Source organism: Metopolophium dirhodum, chromosome 1 (assembly GCF_019925205.1).
Source record: "Metopolophium dirhodum isolate CAU chromosome 1, ASM1992520v1, whole genome shotgun sequence".
Classification (NCBI taxonomy): Eukaryota; Metazoa; Arthropoda; class Insecta; order Hemiptera; family Aphididae; genus Metopolophium; species Metopolophium dirhodum.
Window position 1 is genome coordinate 38,415,631 of NC_083560.1, and position 16,334 is coordinate 38,431,964.

A 16,334-nucleotide genomic window follows, 5' to 3' on the forward strand; every position below is an offset into this window, starting at 1 on the left:
TGTTTTATTAAAATTTTATATTTTTCTATGTTTAAATATTTCTATATTTTTATATTTAAACTATGGCAACGATTCAAGCATATTTAAATGTGCTTGAATTTGTTTTAAAAGTAATAAGGACATGAACTTCAAGAATACTTTTCAGTATCTTAAGCTAACCTACACATATAGTGAATAATAAACAAAAATAAAGAACTATACTAGATAATAATAAATAAATATTTTTTTGGATTTTAATATTAATTTTTTTTTATGTATAACTAAGTATTTGATTTTTAACACTTTAGTACTGTATGCTAATGTAATATAATGTTACCTCCAAAATGTATTGATTAAGCTGAGATTATTAAAGCTATTACAAAGATTTATGCATTTTTGATGCCTCTGAACTTGTCCTATATATACCTTATGGAAAGACTTTATACCTTCATGAATACTAGTGAATTAATTTAATACTAATAAATATCAAGGATGTAAGAACTATACCAGATACTAAAAAATACTTATTTTTTAAAATTTTTTTTTTATATAACAGTTTTTAGTTTTTAGTACTTTACTACTGTACACTAATGTAATTTAATTTTACCTCCTAAAATTATGGATTAAGCTATGGTTAGTAAAACTATAACATTCATGCATATTTTATGTGTCTGAACTTGTCTTTAGAAAATGTAATGTAATGCATTTATGCCTTCATTAATACTAATAAGTACATATTTTTTTTTTTATTACTTTGTATTTAATTTTAGTACTTTATATTTAATTTTAGTACTTTATTACTGTACGCAACTATAATTTAATAATATCACGTAATAACTAGTAATTGATTAAAACTATGACATTGATTAATTCAGGGATATTAATGCGTTTGAACTAGTGTTAAAAGTATTAGTGATCAGAGCTGAAAAATACTTTTCCCCACTATGTAGAGAAGAGAAGGTGATAACACTCCACGAAAAAAGTGGCACAATTTTTGATGGCACAAATTTAGTTAACATGAATACCGCTAGGCACCGCCACATTACTCAAAGGCCTGTTATATAAAATATTTGCTATTATGGTGCATTAAACATAGACCATACTAATGTATAGTATAAATATAGTCACAATTTCAATAAAATAAACATATAGAGGTAGACTTCCAGTCAAAACAAATAGTATTTAAAATATAAATACTTTCCCAATATTGTTCCAAATTTATTAGAATTGTTGTAAGAACTATGACTGTCCATTTAAATGTCTACTATTGACTGTTAAGTTACCGAACAATAAATATTATATTAAGTTTTAAGATATTATTTTAAAAGTTTTATAGGTAAATTAAATAATTAAAAATGCCAAATAAATGGTATGTACAAGGCTACGACAAGACAGGATACGCTAGTGGAAGTAAAGGAAAATATATTTCATTGTTTAGAGCTCAAAAGATACTGTGACTATATTATAGACAAAAAAATATTTACATGATTTTTTTATAAATTTTAAGTAGGTAATTACTAAATAGCATTACTGCACAATAATATATTATTATTTGGTACCTACTAATAATTTATACACTTAGATAAATTATTTGTACATAAAATCATTTTAATAAATGTGGTGCAAAATTTCGAACTGTGGAGACAAATGAAAAAAAAACATGAACTAGATAAGAATTCAACATTTTTTCCAGATCAACACTGTCATGCTGCCGAGCCTGTAGGCTTGGAAGTATCATCAGGATTGCCCAGGACGACAAATACGGCAGAATCCTGGCATAGAAAATTAAATAGATTAATATCGACACATCCTGGTTTGTCTGAAATGGATATTATTATTTATCATTATTTCAATTATTAATTTTATTATTGTATACCGTAGGACTACATAAATTAATCAAAACCTTACAATCTACTCAGAACGAAAGTAATTGAGATGCTACTTTATGGGCGCAGTAATAAAAAAATAAAAATTTGAGTCCAATCCCACAATATAGGTTTAAAAGAAGTGCAACAAAGATTCTTAGCTGATCCAGGTTATGATTTACTAGAGTATTTAAGAGGAATAGCACAAAATTTAAAATCTCCTAATATCAACCTCCCGGTGGATATTATTTAAACTACAAATTTGCCGTCGAAAACTAAGCTACTTTTTTTCTCCTGGCCAAGCCGAGTATTATCACCTTCCCTCCTCTACATTGTGCTTTTCCCTACATAAGCTAAGCTACATTTACATTTAGCTAATAATAAACAAATATTACTAGACAAAATATATAATTTTTTATATATTACAACTACTACAAATATAAGTTTTACTACTTTTACTACTGTACGTAAACATATTTTAACATTACCTTCTACAATTATTTATTAAGCTTAGATGATTGAAACAATGACAATGATTTAGGAATATTGATATGACTTTGTACTTGTCTTAAAAATAATCAGAATATTAACTCATCATCATGAAATAATTATAAGAATTAAATATTTACTTTACAAATGTAATAGCTTAGATCAAGAATAGATCGCGAATATTAAAGAATAAATTACTTGTATGTAAGTAAAAAACTAACTACTGTTAGGTAATTCATTTTAACATTATTACATTATGTTAATTTGATTTAAATCATACCATTAGTATTGTATAATTTAAGTAATTCATTAAATAGAATTATTTATTGTATTCCAAAATCCATCAAACATTTTTAATGTCGTTTTTGTACTTCTTATCTTAATAATTTATATATATAAAAAAAAAAAATAGTTTAATTTCTAATATTTTAATAAATAATTAAAAGTTATTAAAAGAAAATATTAGAAAAGAACATAATAATAATTTTTAAATTATGAAACGGGGGCTTTTTAATATTAAATTGATTACTAACTTTAAAGAAGTTGTATAAATTATCTTAATCTTTGTTTCGTGTATCCTCTCTGTCAGTAGGGTTATTATTATGAATTACGGCTGAAATTGATTCTATGTTCAAGTCTCCCATTTTGTTTTCCACATTTGCATTGTCTTTATCAACTTCTTTCTCAACACTGTCTGGAGTTTCTTGATCAGCTTCTTCCTGATCAGGCAAGACTGTATCTTCTTCATCATTTTCTTCTTCGGTGGCTTCTTCTTGTGCAGGCTCAGGTTTTATTTTCAATTTGACTTCTTTTACAGTCTTATCTTCCTGAGAGTTTTCAGTTCCCTCTCCTTCGCCTGTATTTTCAGTTCCTTCTTCTTGTTTAACATTTGCAGATCCTTTAGTGTGGACATTGCCATTCAACATCATATCCGTGTCAACAGTGCCTTTATTGTTATCCTGTTGATCTTTGTCTACCACCATAGGAGACTCCGCTTTAATTTCTTGAGTCTTAGATGGTTGCGGTTTCATAATTCTGATTATAACCGGACGAGAATCTTCCATTTTTCTTACCTAAAAATAAAATAAAGTAATAAAGACAAGAAGATTTGTTATAGATATTTTATTTTTCATTTACTCCATTGGAGGTTGATGGAGTTGGCTGAGTATGGTCTTTATGAATGTGATCAAGGCAATCAATTCGACTATCAAAGGATTTAGAACATACTTGGCATCTGTACATTTGTTTCTTCTGTTGCGGTACCTAAATTAAATTAAACATTTTATATAATTACTTTTATATAAATTAAGAGATCAAATCAAAATTGTGTCATATATTATTAACTGCATTTATAATAATAGTAAATGAGTTACATAAAATTAATATTGAAAGAAATTCTTTTACAATTAAGAGGATGTCAGCGCATTTTTCTCCCTCGCCCACAAGCAACATGGCAAATTTTCCATTTACAATTATGATCATTATCATTTTAATTTCTAAAATTAGAGTGAAATTACTACATAAAAAATTTGAAGGTAAGATTATTCAGGGCACCTTTTGGGCATTTTATTATATTTTAATTTTAAAGCAAGTTATGAATATTTTAAGTTGTACAAATAATTTACAATTTTAAAATAATTATAGATCGTCTTAAAATTAAAATTTTAATAAAAAGCATATGAGATGCCATAAATGATAATCTTACCTTCAAATATTATACGAGGTCATTTCGCTCTAATTTTAGAAATTATTTTGATTATGATTATTATTTTGAACAAAAAATTTGTTTTATTGCAGGTGGGTCAGGAAGAAAAAAAAATACGCTGACATACTCTTAAAAGTCAATTAATAAAATCATAAGTACAATAATTATATAATAAATTTTTAAATTTTAATCTTATGAAACATAAATAGGATATTTATAATGAAAATTTGTCTTTGTAACACAGTTACATAGTTTAATGATGCATAGTACAATTTAGTGGAGTTAACAGCATTAACATATATTTTAATTGAAAATAGTGAAAAAGTGAAAATGTAGTACTAATAAATGTGTTAACTATATAAAAATATGTACTCCAATATATTAATTTATATAGTAAAGATCATATTTTTTTCTAATTCTTACCGGAGTTAATGCTTTGACCGCTGACTGATTAAAAATAGGTTTTACAGGCTCCATTTTGTTCGTATGAGTGCGCATGTGGAATCTAAAATTAAAGTTTTAATTATAACTTTAAAATAATATTAAATAATGTACATACCGAACATGACTAAGCTCTTTCGATTGGAATGTACAAACGCTGCACTTGTAAATTTTCATTTTATTAGTGCTATCTTGTTGTGTTGGTGATTGTTGTTGATGGTGTTGTTGTTGTGGTTGGTATCGTTGTTGTTGTTGCTGCTGCTGCTGTTGTGTTTTTAACAATTTAAATGGAGTATGGACCGGAGTTACTACGGCAGCAGTAGTAACAGTAGGAAAAACTCCTACTGTCAGACCACTAGGTACTTTATGATCATCTTTTTCTTGTTGTTCCTCTGCATTTATTTGTCCATTGACAATCTAAATAAAAGTTAAAATTAATTTTTTTATATAACAACCTAATATCATGTAGGTTGTTATAATTAGGTTCTAACTTGATCAGGAGCCAATATTCCATATTTCTTTTGTATATATGACAACATTGCGTTTTTAACAAGTTTCAGATCATTTTCCAACTTGTCCATATGAGTCAAAAGTGAGGTACAGTTCTTGCACATGTGATCCGCAGGGGTTACAATAACCACAACTTCATCTCCCATGAGCTGAGCAATTTTTTCTGGGTATGGTATATTACAATGTGGTGTAATGCTTGAACATACCCGTGTACGTTCACCGTAAATTTTGTTATCACAAATAAAACAGACGACCATTGTATCTAGAAAAATTAATGTAATTTTCTAAGTTATAAATGATTACATACTTAACAATAAAAAAATTAATAGAATATTAAGAATATTATTAGAAATATAATATATATTAAACATTTTACATTGTAATACTATAATCTTTATTCACCGACAATATAATACTTTCTAAATCAACCATCATAGTAATGTACAAACCATCAATTAAATACCTTCTTTAGTAAAAGAAAGGTTGTAAGCTTTTAAGCAGATTTTACATTGACTGATGTTGTCTCCGACTCATGTTTTATTTAATATGTAGGTACCTGCCTATGTAATTTAGTTTTAGTTCATATCCACAGTTGCTTGGATCCTAAATAATAAACAGCGTCGAGCGTCGTCGAGGGATTTTTTCGATTTTATTTGTCTGAGAGAGCACGGACAGCGAGTGATTAGTCCGTGTGTATGTGAAAAACTATTAACTACTTATACATACTTGTACAAATTGCTTTTCCGTCAGTCTTATAATCGATGATGTTTCAGTAATGGTAGTCAGTGCAGTCTTATCGGATGGCTCATGTTATGTGCACCTATTGAACTATACGTATTTCGTTTGGCACCTGTCGGACACAGTCGTCAGTCGTGTTTATGATGATTCTGAGAAATGTTCTTCGGAAAACTACCCAGAAGTTCTGCAACCAACCGACAGAAGTGACCGTGTTCTACACGTCACAGATTAAAGTGACATAAGAATCGAATCACTCAAACCGTAATCATATACGAAGCCAGCACACGCATAGATAATATTATAAGATAATGAATCTATTATCTTCTATTATCTATGAGCCGAAACGTGCTACCGATCGAATTTAATCCAAGCGAGATGCAAACAGCGTAGAAAAACGTAAAAAAAATATAGTTTTTTTCCGAGGTAATTTAAGTACCCAGTTATGACTAATACAACAATATTACAATGCTTATAACAATATAAATATTATACGATCACAATGAAACGCAACGAACGAAAACTGACAACAAAACACGACGCTGCGACGCCATGGAAAAGACGTGCCAACGGCAACAGCCAGTGGGGCCATTACATATTGTATGGTTTCCCTCAAACATCGTAACGTTAGCGTTTCCTTTAATAATTGTGGTAAGTAGATCTAATAGCGGGCAAATTATAACTGTGCTTCTTTTTTTATTATCAATTATTTATAATAATTATAAAATATTTAATGAAAAATAATAAGGTGGGCAAGGGGGTGTCGCTATGCTGTACAGTATGTTACAAGTGGGAATGGGACTTTTCGGCGCGGGTGATTTGGCGCCGACAGTTTGGCGCGACGTTTCGGCTATATGACAGTTAAATAATAATTATTAATTATTAATTAATATATTGATTTTAAATACAATTCATAATATGTTGATATTGAGGTTAATACTAGTTTTCATGCTATCTATGTGTTACCAAAATGCATATATTTTGAACACCTTTTTATATGCATTTATTACTCAGTTGTACCTATTACCATTGATTTTATAGTATATTCATAGTATTTATAGTATATTATAAAATCAATGCTATTACATATATATTATTATATATTATATACCAAGATCTTGGGAAAGAAACATATCTATATGCTAAATGGTTGATAGATTTATATGGTCGTCCTAGATCAGTGCTTATTTTCTTTAGACTTTAAGCGGTTATGGAAAAAGTTTAAATACTTAAATTGTAATACTATTATTAATATTTTTCAAAAGTATATTAAAACATTAATTTACTATACTTTTTATATAATTTATCTGTGTAACAGTACATGTAATTTTAGTATATACCTAATTTAGAAAAAACAATTAATAATTTTGATTAAGAGGGCCCAGTTTTACATTAAATTTAAGGATCCTCATGACAAAACAATTTGAGAAGCACTGTACTAGATTATACTGTAGAATATCTAAATATATATAACTAGCTGTCCTGGTAAAAGATCAGGTTTGTAATGTTGCATTTCAATTTAAAAACTTCATAAACATTTTTCACATATATGTTTAAAAATAATTTGTAGTTATTGAAGAAATATATTAACAACATTTTTGACAAAGGTTGGTTGCTCAATACACAGTCAAATATTAACCAAAATTATCATAACGCATTATGTCAAAACAAAAATGATATTCACTTTTATAAAAAAAAAAAAATGAGTAAGTTGCTAAAAACAAGATAACACCAAAAAAACTAAACAATTTTTCAAAATTAGTTTGAAGTTTATAAGATAACTATTATTGAATAATATTATAATATAAATAATATACCTAATCATATAATAAAATATGCAAAATATTTTAAACATGTTTTTAGAGTTTTTTATGAGCACTAGAAAATAATACTCCACTCTACCAGACAACTATTAAAATTAGGTACAGAATCATAATAGTTTTAATTTAATTTAAAGATTTTAAGAAGGATGCGAATATCTAAATTATACATCATATTTTATAATTGATGTCTACTGGGTAAAAAATATTGAAAATGATTAAAATGCAAATGTAATGTATAATTGTAAATGTATAACAGGCTTCAATTTATTATGCCATCTCGATTAAAAAAAAACTTATTATGATTCAACGTTTTTGTAAATAGTAACTTCAATTTAAAAAGAAAATAGCATTTTAATTCTTAAGTTATAAAACATTTTGCATTTAACAGTATGAATGTGACAGGCCTTCATAGGACAGGAAGCGTGCTTTGGTGACTATAGAACTGTGGTAATATTTTCAATCAAGAGTGTATACGTGTAGTGGTCCATTGTGACGACACCTTATCAATTTGACACACCTTGTCTGTAACATTGTCTCACTGTATGGCGTGTGGTATAGAAATGTTATCTTTATTACTTTAAGTTATGTTATTATTACTACACGATAAGGTGGTCACGATGGTCGATATGGATGACCTAATAATTTTATAATTTTATAATTTAGTTAGTCTGTGGAAAGTGAAGTACCTACCTATACGTAGTCAAGTATTTTGTGTATAACCATAATCGCGAATTTATTTTTTTTATCATTCGTAAAAGGTAAATATAATAATAGGTTTATAAGTATTACCTCAAAAGTCGATGGTGTTTATACATTTTTAACTGTATCACCTATAAATAATTATAACTATTTTGATTTATTTGTTAACGATTTGAAGGGACTGTGGTTAATTAAAATCCATAGTCACAATTTTTTTTAAAAAGCATATAAAGTTCGAATTTTGTCAAAATAGGTTATATATAAATTACTTTATTCACAATAATATCATCAAATATACTTGGTTATATCATGGGCTGACTGACTATTTTCCCTCAGAATCGTTTTTCTTATATAATGATATTATATCATTGAATTCAAATTTAACACCATTCATTACAGTGACCCACTTGTAACCTACTGTACAACAGAGTGACATCCACTTACCCACCTTTTTATTTATTTATGATTTAAAGTGACTGTGGTATTTATACATTTTTAACTATATTACCTATAAATAATAATTATTATTTTGACTTATTTATGATTTAAAATTACTTATTATATGTGGATTAATATAATCAAATAATACAAAATCCTAACCTAACCTAACCGTACTAAAATCCGATGAATAAAAAAAACCAAATTTAACCCTTTTTAAATTAAAAATATACCATTTTTCCTGAAAAATGGTATACTTTTTTCTGAGTGTACGTTATTATAATACGTTTTCGATTACTTTGAGAATATTATTTTCAATACTTGTATTTTTATTTTAAATATTAATACCTCATCTTCATAATTATATTTCATGTATAATATACACTCATTACACAGATCCTTTTATACATTTATAATTTAGTAATAATTTGTTAAACTATTATCGGATATTCGGATTATTCGTGTTTATAGGTTACTAAATTTTATGTTGTAATCAATAATGACCATTAAATATTGATTGCGTAGGTCACTGTATTACTGTAATACTATTATGATAAATGTATAATATGGATGTGTTCAATTTGATTAGGTAGGTACCTACAATAATAAATCATTGCACACGAAAAATAATATGAGATAGACCATCAGACTATATATATATTACTAAGCATATTTTATCATATATTATAGGTAGGTATTACTTAATTATTATAAAATAATTTATTTTACTATTAATTATTAGTTATTACTTATTAAGATGACTCTATACCCGCTGCGTTGTCTCCGTCTTACAAATGTACAACATAGCAAAAACTGTTTTGCGCGAGATAGAACCACTCCCTCGATATTGATAGTAGAATTACCAAAATTCCACAATGCATAGGGAACAACTTTATATGTGTCGTAGCGTTTTAATTTTTTTTTATATTTTTTTTTTACTAACCAATAATTTTTAATAATTAAATGAAAAAAACAAAAAAATTCCTATTGTTCTGAAACTGATAACTTTAATTTTATTTATATTATCCAAATAATAAAAACGTTACGACACAGATAAAGTTGTTCCCTATGCGTTGTGGAATTTCGGTAATTCTACTATAAATACCGAGGGAGTGGTTCTATCACGCGCAAAACAGTTTTTTACTATGTTGTACATTTGTAAGACGGAGACAACACATGCGGGTATAGCGTCCTCTTAAGCTATATTTGGTACCTATACTTATAAATTATAATAGACAATAATACAATATAGCTTAAAATTAATCTAAATATATTTTTAAAATATCATTGAGTAGATACTAGATACCTATAGTAAGATAAAATAATATACGTAAACATTTCAAGTCCCGTGAGTATTTTTAAACTACAACAAGATAACTAAAACCGTTTGATGACATATCGTAATTTTACGCGAGCATATTCATGTAGGTACTCATGTTTGTTTACTCATGTTTGTCGACATTTACCTTAAAATGCTCATAAATAAATATTGGTGGAATCAGACTCAATAGTTAGTTTTATTTTATATTTTTATGTATTTACTTCTTTTTTTTTCGTAAGTACCTAATATGTTTTTTTTATAAATATACAATTTTTTAAACCAAGTTCTGGAAGTTAATTTAATTTAAATTTTATTTGTGAAATAAGATAAATTATTTATCTTGTTTATAATTAACATGTTTAAAAAAAAAGGTGGATAAGTGGATGTCGCTCTGCTGTACAGTAGGTTAAAAGTGGGTCACTGTAATGGATGATGTTAAATTTGAATTCAATGATATAATATCATTGTATAAGAAAAACGATTCTGAGCGAAAACGGTCAGTCAGCCTATGATATTAGCAAGTATATTTGATGATATTATTGTGAATAAAGTAATTTATATATAACCTATTTACGTGGAGCCTTGTTTTAAATTTTCAATCCTTAGCCATAAAAGTTAAACATTTTATACATTTTCAACTACAAAATAATTAATAAATTATAAATTTGATAAATGTTGTCAAAATTTGAACTTTAAATGCTTATAAAAAAAAATTGTGCGTATGTATTTTTAATATTTTTCAACTACTATTAGAAGATTTATCAGGAGCCTTATATTAAATGTTAATGCTTTTTTACCCAATAAACAAAATTGTATTGATATTTATAGAAAAAAAAACTAAAAAAATTGATAACTGACAACGTCCGTAAACAGCTCAAAAAGAGTCAAAATATTTTCAAAATGTTATGGTGTATAGAAAATGCTAATATAAACATTCAGTGAAATTTTCAAGTTTTATTTTATTTTATTGTATTTTCAAAATTTTCAAATTTTCAGTCATTCGTTTTTTATTTACAATAAAATAAGAAAATATTGTTACACGAGAAATCGAGTGAATAACAAATGTTGTAAAAATATAAATTTCAGACGCTCATAAAAATTTAATTTAAGTTTCTTGTAGACATTTTTTTTTTGATAAAGGTAGACAAACTTATGAGTAATCTTTTATGACATTTTCAAATCTTAGATTTAAAAAAAAAAATTTTTATGAATTCTCAACTCAAAATAATTTACCTGTTTTTCCGTATTTTGTCAAAATTTGAACTTTAAATGCTTATAAATAAAAACTGTGACTAAGGATTTTTAATTTTTTTCATCTGCCTTTGAAACAATAACCTAGGAGCCTTCTATTAAATTTTCAAGCTTTTTTACTCAACAGATAAAATTTTATTGATATTTATAGAAAAAAAAATAAAAAAATTGAAAACTGACAATGTCCGTAAACAGCTCAAAAAGAGTCAAAATATTTTCAAAATTTTATCGTTTATAGAAAATGCTAATATAAACATTCAGTCAAAAGTTCATGTCCCTACGGTCATTTGTTTTAGAGTTACACCAAAAACAAAAATCTATTTTCTCGAAAACAGATTTTGCTTAAAAATTCCTTTTTATCCATAATTTTTCTTTTGTTTTTCACGTCGCTTGTGAAAACTACTGGGAAATTTTTATTTTTGACCCCCTAAAGTACCAACTAGATTCACTTTCCCATCAGAAAAGTTACTATTGAAGAAAATCTAAGCACTTTTACTGTCCTAAAAGGTGATGACAGACACAAAAATACAAAAAAATAAAAAAAAAAACATACATCATTGTAAAATCAATACATTTATCGCTTCGCCCAGAATCTAAAAAAAAAATAAAATAAAAAACACACATTGTAAAATCAATACATTCATCGCTTCGCTCAGAATCTAAAATAAAAGGAAAAATGTTTTAGATAGGTATTGCAATATCTTTTTTTTAAAAAAGCACAAGTTTAAATCGATGACAAAGAATACAAATTGTAATGTTATAATTTCACTAGTTGCCTAGTGAAGAAAATATTATAGGTGTTTTAGTAAAGTAAATTTAAGTTTTTTAGTAAAGTTTAATATTTTAGCCCCACCCCCAGAAAAAAACCCCGGCTTCAGCACTGTTGCATACTATGTTGTGTATTTTACAGCTGATGTATATCACGTGCATTTTAGAAATTAATTGAACATTCATATTTTATAAGTTTATTAACCAACAAATTACTATGGATTATGGATGAAAATATAATGCACATGGGATATTATATACATATACATAAGATATGAACTATATTTGTAAACAATAAAAAAATCGAAAAATGTAGGTAATATATCCATTATTAAGCACTATGTTGTAAGCAACAGCCTTACGGATTCATATTATATTCATATCGTATTGTACTATTTTATATTACATTAAGGACAATGGGTTTAACTTATAAATTATTCTAAACAGCTATTTAAATAAACAAAACTATGAATCAATTGATGCATAAGACTGCCAGCACACGTAGGTACCCCGAATCGCAACTTATTTGTCTTTTGGAATTTTCAAATATATTATATTAGCATTAGATTGGATGATTGTCCTTTGCCTTTTCAATTTTCCTATGTCCGCGTGATACAGAGACCGATATTTGATTTCGGCGCGCTATTGTTTGTTGTATATAGGTTTATTGTTGGAAAACGAAAAAAACGATCGTATTGGATTTAAACGACAAACTTCAATCAGAAATTTTCAATGAGCGTGCCACTCGTTTATATGCAGGTAAATTGTATATTATAATGAATTATTCATTACATTATAGATTAAAACCATTATCTCATAAAAATCTACGAAATGTTCACTTTTTCACATAATAAGCTCTTAACCCTTTATAGGGCAAGGGGATATATATTTCCCACCCAAGAAAAAAAATTCTAGCACTGTGTGGTCACAGGTAATATTTTTCCCACTTGTTTGAAAAAAACCGTTATTTTTTTCTGTATACGACAGTGTCAATTATATGTATTTGATAACATTTCAAATAAGAGAAATAAATCGATAACGACCAAAGTGGGAAATTATCTACCCATTGCCCACAGGCGATACACTTTTTTTCCCTCCAATAAATTTCCTATCAAAATTGTCATTTGTTTTAATTTTAATAAATAAGCAGCTTAACTTATAAAGTCTTTGGTGATATTAATTTAAAGATAACATTTTAGCGCGTTTTTCTGTGTTATCTTACGGTTTATTTGAAATGTATTTTCTGTGTTATCAATTTATAAAAATAATTGAATATTATTTTCAAATATGTAGTTGTGGTTTTGAACTTATAAAAAATACTTTCAAACTTCACTAACAATCTTGAAGTAAGTATATTCTGAATCATTATTTCATACTCTTTCGATAAATATACACTTTTGGGGCCAAAAATGACCCACTTACAAAATATTTACGTATAATTATCAATTTTTTTCCCAGATGCTATCAGAATATGAGATTCTAGAAGAGTTGAATGCTATTACCGATGATATGGCATTCGATTCGGAAGACGGAGGAGATTCTGATGCAGAAGACTGTACCACCAATGCAAATAACTCTCTAAGTCAACCAGTATGGCATTTATCTACCAGATCATCAGGTAAATAAACCAAATAATTATTTTTTTAATTTATAATTATATTTAATTAAAAGTTTTTTTTTACATACAGGTTCTAGTATGGCTGAAGCTGAAGTGCAGGTGCCTAATGTATCAAATATTGAACAAACAAATAGTAACATTCCTTCTACTTCTCAAGGTATATTTCAATTTATAATTGTTCAATACTTTGATTTAGATTTTTGTTTGTATTTGTTGTATATATTATAAAAAATAAAAAAAATTTGGTACAAAAATATTGTATTATACAATTTAGTATATTATATGTACCTAGAACCTATATAACATTATTTATTATTTTACTAAAATAAATTTGTACCTACCTATATTTATGTAAATGTATGGAATATGTTCTTATAAACAACATTGCAATAACTAATGTATTGTACTGTAAAAATAAAACTATGATGAAAACATTAATATAGTTGGTACCAATAGTTATATATAATCTTTAACATAATTAAAATTACTATTAATTAAATCTAATTATATCAAGTAGTATTCTAATTAATTATTATAGTTGTTGGTAAAATATATTGATAGATAATTTTATTTTGTCAGATATACATAATGATTTGGAGTTGCTAGAAGATATTATGTCCAGCTCAGATGAGGAAATGGATGACAGTGATAAAGATAAAGATTATGTACCAACTCAGCAACAGCAACTACTTGTAGATTTAGATGAAGTTAATGACTTACCTATTGATGTAAATATATTTCTAAACAATGATGATCTTGAAAACGAACTCCTAAATGTAGAAGCAGACAATATTTCAAATCCAAATATAAGTGGTGAAAACGAACTCATAAATTTAGACGTAGACAATGTTTCTAATCCAAATATGAGTGGTGAATTTAATTTTGTAAAGTCAGGATTTCCTCCAAAAAAATTTAAAAAAGTTAGATTTAGAGAAGAACAAGGTCCAGTAGACAAAAACGTTTATAAAATGCCGCCAATAGAAATATTTAAATTGATGATTGGTCCTATATTTCAAACTATTGTTCAACAAACAAATTTATATGCTCAGCAAAAAAATGTTAATATCAACACAAGCATTGAAGAAATAAAAGCATTTATTGGAATTTTAATTTTTATGGGTTACCATAGCTTACCTAGCATCAGATTATATTGGTCAAATGATCCTAATTTTTTTTGTGAACGTGTGGCCAAAATCATGCCTGTAAAAAGGTTTTTGAAAATTCTACGGTTAATTCATCTTAATGATAATTCCCAAATGCCATCAAGAAATTCTTTGGATTTCGATAAATTATATAAAATTCGTCCTATGATAACGCATTTGAAAGATATTTATCAATCTGTATATCGCCCATCAAGATACTTGGCAGTCGATGAAAGCATGGTAGCATATAAGGGACGTTCCACTATGAAACAATATATGCCCATGAAACCTATTAAAAGGGGTTTCAAAATATGGGCATTGGCTGATTCTTATAGTGGTTTTTTACTGAATCTTGATATATACACTGGAAAAAAATCAAATGGAATACCTGAGTATGGACTAGGAGAAAACGTTGTGTTATACTTGACCAAAAAATTGAAAAACTTATTTTACTGTGTTTTTTTTGATAATTTTTTTACCAGTATACCTCTAATTTTTAAACTTTTGTGTGATGGTATATTTGCATGTGGAGCATTTAGAGTAAACAAAAAGTATTATCCAAAACACCTTATGAAAAATGATGGTAAATATACTTCTGGTGACATTGAATATGCCCAAAGTGAAGATATTGGTATTATGCGATGGAAGGATAGAGGAAGTAAACCAGTGACACTTGTTAGCAACATGCATAACTCTTCAGATACATCTACAGTACTGAGAAAAAATGGTAAAGGGGAAAGGATTCAAGTAAAGTGCCCTACTGGAATATCAGATTATAATAAATACATGGGAGGAGTTGACAAATTTGATCAATATATGTCTCCATACTCAATTTCTCAAAAGTCGAGGAAGTGGTGGATTAAACTTTTTTATTATATGGTTGATACTGCTATTGTTAATTCTTATATTTTATATAAAGAAAGTTGCAACAAGAATAAAAAAAAGTACATTACACATTTAGAGTTTCGATCGAGATTAACGGATGAGCTTATTGGGAATTTCTCATGCAGGAAAAAGAATACATCTTCCCCCCACGAACAAAGATATAAAAAAAAACAAAAACTTTCCATCGCTCATGATTTTACAGCTGGAGTTAATCATATGCCAAAATTCATAGATAAATATAGAAGATGCAAAATGTGTAGCACTAAAGCAAAAGAAAAAAGATCCAATATGATTTGTTCTACATGCGACATAACACTATGCAAACAATGTTTTGTACCATATCACAAACCTACCTAAAATTGTTTATCCCTATTTCATTACTTTTATTATTTATATGGAAAATTCCAGAAGTTTATTGTTTTATTTTACTAGAAATGTATCAGGTTGTTGATTTTTATTTTAAAGATATATAATAATTATTATTTATTTTTTATCAATTTTAGTTTTACTAAGTATAAGTTCAATTGTTTTTTTTTTATTATTATTTATGAATTTTAAATACATTTTATAGGGATGTGCATTACAGAAATGTTGTGTTTTTAATGTTTTTTTACTTTTTTTATTTTTATTATATTTAGGTATATTAGTTTGAATGAGGCTTGTAT

General features: G+C 27.0%; 2 protein-coding genes across 2 annotated transcripts; one reads left to right on the forward strand and one right to left on the reverse strand.

Moving 5' to 3' along the window:
• Positions 1 to 2,839: 2,839 nt before the first annotated feature.
• On the reverse strand, positions 2,840 to 5,903 carry LOC132934895 (myb-like protein AA). Its single transcript, XM_061001299.1, has 6 exons — positions 5,716 to 5,903; positions 4,971 to 5,251; positions 4,598 to 4,896; positions 4,462 to 4,543; positions 3,471 to 3,596; positions 2,840 to 3,406 (listed from the first exon to the last, which is right to left on the reverse strand). The coding sequence occupies exons 2-6, from the start codon at positions 5,244 to 5,246 to the stop codon at positions 2,891 to 2,893; spliced, it is 1,299 nt and encodes a 432-aa protein (XP_060857282.1). The 5' UTR covers positions 5,247 to 5,251; positions 5,716 to 5,903; the 3' UTR covers positions 2,840 to 2,890.
• A 7,579-nt stretch (positions 5,904 to 13,482) lies between these two features.
• LOC132937965 (piggyBac transposable element-derived protein 4-like) lies at positions 13,483 to 16,026 on the forward strand. The gene is made up of 4 exons (XM_061004608.1): positions 13,483 to 13,642; positions 13,713 to 13,799; positions 14,222 to 15,176; positions 15,324 to 16,026. Exons 1-4 carry the CDS (start codon positions 13,483 to 13,485, stop codon positions 16,024 to 16,026), a joined length of 1,905 nt encoding a protein of 634 aa, XP_060860591.1.
• Positions 16,027 to 16,334: the final 308 nt, after the last annotated feature.